The sequence below is a fragment of the Symsagittifera roscoffensis genome, chromosome 1 (assembly GCF_963678635.1).
Source record: "Symsagittifera roscoffensis chromosome 1, txSymRosc1.1, whole genome shotgun sequence".
Classification (NCBI taxonomy): Eukaryota; Metazoa; Xenacoelomorpha; order Acoela; family Convolutidae; genus Symsagittifera; species Symsagittifera roscoffensis.
Genome location: NC_087062.1, coordinates 9,798,233 through 9,806,649, shown reverse-complemented (window position 1 = coordinate 9,806,649; position 8,417 = coordinate 9,798,233). Strand labels below are relative to the sequence as shown.

The 8,417-nt window shown below is 36.5% G+C and overlaps 1 protein-coding gene across 1 annotated transcript in view; it reads left to right on the top strand.

The window, feature by feature from the left end:
• The window catches only part of LOC134854339 (5-hydroxytryptamine receptor 3A-like), a 33,794-nt gene extending 26,774 nt beyond the window's left edge, over positions 1-7,020 (top strand). The window contains exons 5-6 of the mRNA XM_063870563.1: positions 4,348-4,574; positions 5,757-7,020. Of these exons, the coding sequence (XP_063726633.1) occupies positions 4,348-4,574; positions 5,757-6,861 (1,332 nt within the window). The 3' untranslated portion in view covers positions 6,862-7,020. The remainder of the gene's footprint in view (positions 1-4,347; positions 4,575-5,756) is intronic.
• The last annotated feature ends 1,397 nt before the right edge of the window (positions 7,021-8,417 follow it).

Below are 8,417 nucleotides of genomic sequence, written 5' to 3'. Positions count from 1 at the left end.
AAAAAATCTGTCTTGAATAGAGAGTTTTGAACCAAATTATATGGGAAAGAACTGATATCGATACTCTCACGGTCAACCTATTTTGAAAAAAAGCGGGTGGCTTGTTCTTCTTCTTCAAAGTAATCAAATTATTACCACTTGTTTTGTTTACCGACTGATGTGTAGTTAGTATAGACAGAAGTTAAACAGAAATACAGTTATTTTTGTCTTTTGCTCACAAAACATGCATCTCAATTTCATGCTGGTTATTAAGTTAAAAAGCGATAATGAAAAAAAAATTGCCGCTCTTGTGCCGCTCTTTCGTGTTGAAATGTTGACCTAAAATAGTTGCAGTAATTTTGGTTGGTGTTTATTGAGCGTGATGATAGAAAACAAATCAAGATAATACAACTTGAATCTAAGTTCCCCCTCGCGGAACAAGCACAGAGATGATCTGCGCGCCCAATTGTGAAATTGAAGGAGGGAGCTTACAATCTACTAATACCCAATTTGCATCTGATCACCTCTGTTCACACAATTTCACCTCTTTTTATAGAGACAATAATACAGCCTCTCAATTTGACTGAAAGCACGCGAATACTCCCCCTCCAAAAAGAAGAAAAGAGTCAACAAAATTCATAGAAAGAATGGTATTTTTGTCAAACAATAGCGCGTGCAGTTATTTTTTTTTCTAAGATTAAAGATACCTCTTAAAGTTTTTCAAGTAGTAAAAAGTTACTTTTCTCGTTTTTATTGTAGCAAAATGAAGTAAGGCTATTGTTTTGATTTGGGAGGGGGTTGGAATCCTGGTTGAAGACTTGAATGCAATCTTTCATTATGTTGTTCTATGTCCATGTCGATCTGTCATCAAGTAAACAAAGCCACTGATAAATGAAGACTCCAAAAGTCTCTTGGGTATTCAAGAAGTATTTCGATGGCATAATTTGCGTAGCTTAAAAAGCATCCTTGAAGACATGAATGATCAAATGTAAGTGCTGAGAGAGCCTTTTTTAAAGCACAACAGACTTCAAATCGCTTTTGAACTTTTCATGGCGCCAAAATTTACTTAATTAGGCGTACCAAAGTTTTCATTCTTGAACAGAGGGGGGGGGGGGGGGTGAAATCTGAATTAAGCTTTTGCTAGTGGTCAGAGGGTGCGGGGGTAGTTGGGACATTTCGAGAAAATTTACCGCTCCCAATTTGTTTTCGAAAGTTTCGTGACAACACTACAGTAATTTTGTCACTACCAAAAAAAAGTTAACACTTATCTGAAGTTTCAATCTTTTCAAACCACTCGCAAATCAAAACCATACAAGACACAATGTTAGCAAAGCTTTTCTTCCTCAGCTCAAACGAAGTTTTCAATTGATTTGTTTTAGTTCTTAAGAATGTTTTGCATCAGATTAACTGCCTACTGAAAAACAAATAGTAGAATGATTGGCATTATAGAAACCCCCCCTTTAAGTTCAGAACTCAAAACATAAAATAAATCATGCTAGACTAGCTTTCTAATCTGCTAGGTGCCAATTCGAAGCCAATTTCAGAAAACGGAAATCTTAAATAAATTTCAGTTATTCTGGACCAAACTAGACGTAAATATTTCACGAGCCGTTTTGCTTCAAATGGGTATAAGTTTATCCGTTGTGACAGTTTGACAGATAATTCTATAACTAAAGTTTCCTCTGCTCGAAGAAGTTATGATCTACAGGTAAATGCATGCGCAAAAGTCAAGATTAATCACAATTCAACCGCCCTTATTTACAAATAAACGTCGCCTGAAACATCCCCCACCTTCGCAAAACATCCTGAACATTTCTAAAACTATATTGACTAGGTTAATAAAGAGGAATAAAAATCGATTTGACCTCATTTGGGATTATTTAATATCAATCATGAATTTAAACTAAAGTTGATTATCGTTGTGGATGAAAACAATGAGTGATGTACAGAAAAAGCTCTAGTTTCTCTTATATTTTACTAGTATAAAACAAATCTCCTCACCCGGAGTGAGGAGGGGGGCAATATAAGGCGATAATTGTATTAAGCGAAAATAAAAGTGTAACATTAGGCCAAAAAGATTGAAAAAAGTATAAAGATTTAAAGAAGAAAATTTATTTAATAATAACGATGTCAATTGGTGACTGCATACCAAATAAATTCAATGTGATGCAAATAGCCAATCACCAGAAAAATAGTGACCGCTGCGGTCGCGCCAGTGTTGCGAGCTTGCCAACAGACGTTAGGACTCTATAAAATATTCCAGCGGCGACCTTAGGCCAACGCCCAACTTAGTCCTCTCCGATTGCCAATGCATCTGGTGTTTAGTAGGAGTTTTCTACTAAAATATACATAAATGTTATCTAAGTTTTGCCCTAAATACTAACACTTTTCTATTCCGTTGTATCGCGAAATGGCCAGAACTTTTAAGCATACATTTTCAATAAATAAATAATTTCTGTCATACAACTGCAAATAAACCCATACGAATAAAAAATGTACAGAAATTTTAAATTTTTCTTGCTTTAAAAATTGCATTGAATTTGTTTGACTCGAATTTTTGCTAAATCAAAAAATAATCTTTTCAGTAAATCAAAATATCATTGTTTAAAAGATATAGTTTTACTTGTATCTTGACAATTTGTTTGTAGAAAATATTTTTCTCAAAAAGAAAAATCCTCTATTTAAGTGCAAATATTGTTTCAGATAAACTGCATTTGGGCATTTGCCATCTACGTTATTGAATTTTTTTTGCATACAGCCAGAGGTTTTTGTCAAAAACTCCAGTGGTTGAACATTGTGTGGTTAAAACTCGTTCTACTTTGAAAGATCAATGTTTATTTTTTTCGTAACCTTATTTCACTAAAAAAGTTCGTACTTAGTTTCCTTCAATTGGGCAAAAAATACCGTCTAATTACGTAATTACGTTATGCACAAAAAGATAAGGTATTTCAAGTTATTTTTCCGGGAAAAAATGATTTTAAAAAATTAATGTCTAGAAGAAAATGCATTCAATAATAACAATGTCAATCGGTGGCTGCATACCAAATAAATCCAATATAATATATAAGCAAATAGCCAATCAACAGAAAAAGAGTGACCGCTGCGGTCGCGCCAGAGTGTTGCCAGCTTGTCAGTAGACGGTAAAACTCTATACAATATACCAGCGGCGACCTTGAGCCAACACTCGACTTAGTCCTCTTCGATTGCCAATGCATCTGGAGTTTAGTAGGAGTTTTCTTCTAAAGTATACATAATTGTTATCTAAGTTTTAGCCTAAATATTGACACTTTTCTATTCGCCTAGTATCACGGACTAATCAAAAATTTTAAGCTTACCTTTTCCATAAATAAATAATTTCTGTCATACAACTCCAAATAAATCCATACGTATAAAAATTGTATAGAAACTTTAATTTTTTTTGCTTTACCATTTGCCTTGAAATTGCATGACTCGCATTTTCTACTGAATCAAAATATTTTGTTCACTAAATCAAAAATTCCTAGTTTAAAAGATATATTTTTGCTGATATGTTGACAGTTTGTTTGTGGAAAATGTTTTTCTCAAAAAAGAAAATCCTCTAATTAAGTGCAAATGTTCTTACAGATAAACTGCAATTGCAGCTTTGCCGTCTACGTTAATGTAACCTTTTGTATACGGTGAGAGTTTTTTCGTCAAAAACTCCAGTGGTTGAACATTGTGTGGTTAAAACTCGTTCTATTTTGACAGATCAATATTTATCTTTCTTCACTGAAAAAACTTCATAGTTATTTTCCTTCAATTGGGCAAAAAAGTTCGTCTGCTTTACGTTATACACAAAAATGGAGAAGAAGTTGCAAGTTTTTTTTCCGGAAAATGTTTGCTTAAGCAGAGAAGTGATTTTGCAATTAAATGAAAGCAAAAAATACTTTTTTGTTTGTTTTTTGGATGTTTTTGTTGGAACCCTTTTTGAGGCAAGGTAAAAATGCGTACTAAAATGTTTTAATATATCGAAATTGTATAATAAACGTTTTTTTATGCTCTATTTTTTTCGGAATTGAATGAATTGTTTGATAAGCATTTTTGGTGTTTACAGAGTTTAGCCCGGAAAATTTCCGCCTAATGTATAGAATCCACAGTAGCAGCGTCGGAAAGTGTTAACTTTGTCGTATCGCAGTGCTAAATTGCGTCGGAAAGTGTTACGCGCATCGACAAAACTAAGATTGCAATCGATTATAATCGATTTTTATACAGTTTTTAAACTTGTAAAAAATAGCTTGTATGTAGCTCAACTGGACACTAAAATGGATAATATAGGGATTTTATACAGTTTTTTCAAAGAAAAAAATGATTATATAGGGAGGTGAAGATGTTGATTATTTCTGTTTGTAGCACTGCAAATTTGAAGTTGGGTCGTGGGCTCACTTCAGTCACCAGATTTCCCTCCGACCGAAACTGGACGTGGAGACTGGCCAGATCAGAGCCGCCGACCTGCAGTTCTTCCAGAACAGCTCCATCTTCGAACTGGACAGCTTCACTGTCATGGAGTACACGTACACAGATCCGGAGTTCGGAAACCTACCTTTCAACGGACTCCGCTACACAATCAAATTTCACAGGTAAACTCATTTTTTGTTCCGACCATTGGAAAAGGGGGGGGGGGGGGGGACTTTGTTTTCGGGTGTGTTTTAGTTTTTTTGCTTTTTGTTTTCCACGCAAAATCAGGTACCGCAGATAATCATCGTAATGGATTGAGTGATGTATCATATTAAAGCCCTTTCAGTCGTGATTCGAACCACATTAAAAAATTTCCAAAATTTTTTGTTCTAGCGTCGAGAAAAACCGGTTTGAAACTTTTGATTTTTCGTCTTTATTCGAGCGAACACAGCAAGCGAGCAGGCTTACAACAGCTGAAATATGCCTAATTTAAGACCTTAAAACTCAGTTTTAAGCAAGTAAAACTTGTTTTTGGAGTTTTTTAGTTTCATTTTGGTAATAACTTTTAAAATTTTAAAAAGTTTTTCTAGTAATTATTCTACAAAAATGGTTGTCTAACATGCCTAAAATTTTTTTTACGTCAGACCTTTTATCACACCAAGCAGAAAAAACTACACTAATTTGAAAAAAATTCTAAACCGTAGTTTTCTAAAGACTATGGTCGGAACCTTTTTTTTTCTCTGTCGACTTTTTTTTAGGTCGATTAAAATGATTTTCCGAGCTCTCCCAAAGCACTAAAAATACCCTGTTTTGGCAAAAATTTCTGTGCCGCAAAGAAAATTTTGAAAAACAGGCCAAAAATAGCATTTTTAGGCACTTTTTGGAAAATTTTTACCAAAAAAATCGCGATTTTAGCGCGCGCTCCCCCTTAAAAATTAGTATATATGGGCTCCAAAGCCGCCCTTAGAAAATTTTTAGGTTCGGTTGGCCAAAAATGGATATCTCAAAATAGTACAATGGGCGACCCTTTGGGTCGGCAGGGGGTCGAATCCCTGTGGGGGGGGGGGGGGGGTTTGCTTCCCCGTTACCTTTCTACCTTTCGAAATCCGTCGCTGATCGTAGATTCATTTTCTTTAGTTTTTTGTGAACAAAAATACGTCGTTTTTTGTAATTTAAAATAACTTAGAATTTTTGAATGAACCACTTAAAGATTTAAAGCAAGGCGGCAATTTAAAGCCCGCTGTACGTGATGAAGATTAGATTGTAGAGATAAGAGATAAGATTTGAAGAGATAAGATTTCAAAACCAATTTTTTAACTAACTGAAGACTGTTAGTTTTTTTGAAAACTGATGAGTCATTTCAGATACACAGCCTACTTCGTCATCAATCTAATCATGCCGAGCTTCATGATAAACGTCCTTTGCATCTTCAACTTCATGATCCCCTGCTCCTCGGGAGAAAAAGCGGGATACGGAATCACAGTCTTCCTAGCCCAGTCAGTGAACCTGATGGTGGTGATGGAGATGATGCCGCAAGGCGGAGTCTCAATTCTCGGAATGTTCCTCGCTGTTTCCATCGCTCTGATTGGCTTGTCACTCCTGATGAACATCATCACCCTGAGGGTCTACTCTCCTCAGGACTGCTCGGTTCCCCCCTCGATCCGGTTACGGAAGCTGGGTAAACGTCTGCAGTGTCTGGTCGGACCACGTGACGTCCCACGCGACATAGTGCTTTCTCAGAAGAATTTTTACAAACTTTCAGAAACATTCTTCGACGCCTTATCGGTCGACGACCTGACCTATACCGTGCAACCGGGAGGAGCTTCGGCAACTTACGACGATTTGCTCTCGTCGAACGTTTCGGATCGTCACTTTGTCGCCAACAAATTGTTCGAGAAACAGTTGGAGCCAAGTCTCAATCACGAAAGTCCTCGTTCGGCCAGTTCACCCGAAGAAATAACTCAAACATCCCCCACCATTCCAGTAACCCAACAGAATGGAATTAAACAAAACGCAAGGGTTCGCTACAAAAACGATGACAATTCTTCGGCCGATCGCTACAGACCCAATGTGGACATCAATGATTCGCAAAATGGCATCAAAGCTGTCAGTTCTAACTTGAACAATTTCACGAAGCCGATCATCTCAGAAAGTCGAAAAAGAAATAAAATTTTACTACCTGAAACGGCAAATTTCTTAAGCAACCCAATTGGATCTCCAAGTTTTGGTGCAAAGAAATACTCAGAGTCTGACACTGCTTTGAACGACCGAGCTTTGCTAGAAAGCCTCGAAACAGATCCGACGAAGCCTCGTGTAAACCCTCACAATTACACAGCTGAGTATCAGTTTTTGGCCGAGACGATCAATCGGTTCAACGCGTTCATATTTTCTGCTTTGCTCATGTTGACTTGTGGACTATACTGGATTTATCACGATCCAACAAGTTTTGCTAATAACTACAATAAATGATAAATGAATATGATGGTGACAAAACAAAAATTTGTTGGTTTCGAAAGAGCGTCCGAAAATTGAAAGTGTTTCGTTTCCAATTTGAACGACTCATTAAAATTGAGTATGTCTATGATTGTACAGTACACATAATGAGTTATCTAGGATCCCTAGTAAACAACAAATACAGATATATTTCTAATTTTTCATAAACATAAAACAATTTTGACATGAAATTTTTCTTTGCTAGCTAACATCTTGGTCAAAACGGTTAGCTGTTGTTCTAGAAATTAGTTATTGAGTCAATTAAATTAAGTGTTGAGCTAAAAAACTCATCAAAAAACTTGTACGTTTTATACGTTTTTGAAATCAATATAAGACCAGGGGCGGGTTTAGGAGGGGGGGGCGGGGGGCCGGGTTTGGCGGACGCCCCCCCCCCCCCCTCAGGGATTCGACCCCCTGCCGACCCAAAGGGTCCCCCCTTTGATACTTTTTCAGAAATTCATTTTTGGCCGACCGACCCTAAAATTTTTCTAAAGGCGCCTTGGGCGCCAATATATACTAACTTTGAGGGGGAGCAATCGCCAAAAAAAACGCGATTTTTTTGTAAAATTTTTTCAAAAAAAGTGCCCAATCAAACGGCTTTTTTGATTGTTTTTTCAAAAATTTGCCTTCGGTGCTGAAAATTTAGCCAAAATAGGGGCAAAACAGTGCTTTGGGAGAGTTTGAAAAATCAATTTGGTTGACCTAAAAAAAAAAAAAGGTCGTCAAAATTTTGGAAAATTTTTTGAAAATCCGCCCCCCCCCCTCGAGAAAATCCTAGATCCGCCCCTGTATAAGACCGTTTGTTTGAATTGAAATTGTTCACTGATTAACAAGGGTAATTAAGGTTACAAGGGTTATTAGATACATGAATTAATCATATAATTGCTTCTGAAGAGCTTCAATTTAAACTATGGATTGCACAGTTAGCGACCAATTTTTTTTGGTTTTGATATCCATTGACAGGCGGAATTGAGTGAATTGATAAATTTGTTCACTTTTGCTTTAATTTTTCAAACCAAAAACTGATACCGTTGATTGAAACAGTTTGTCTAATCAGATAAATTTAATTATGTTATTTAAGATTGTGAGACAAGTTCAGCACATTGATCAATATTCGGTACTTTTTTAATTACTTCGATACATTACTGATCGCGTCCAGACAATTCGGCCAAAGACAATTCAGCCGATTTGAAATTCAGACAATTCAGTCAAAAGTATGCAGACAATTCAGCCAGCGACAATTCAGCCAAGAATGGTGACCACCGCAGTCGCGCCAACGTGTTGCAAGTTTTCCAACAGAGGATAAACTTAGAGCCGGTTATAGCGCGCCCACCGGCGACCTTAAACCGAGAAACAACTCCAATTCCGATTTTTTCTTTCGAATCTAGCGTTTTATAAAATTGGCTGAGTTGTCTCAGGCTGAATTGTATTTTATATTTTGAAAAAAAAAAAAAAATTGTATGTGCGCCATTAATGATATGCCGCGCGCAACAGCAGTCATGTAACTTTGTTTGTTAAACTTCTAACCAGAA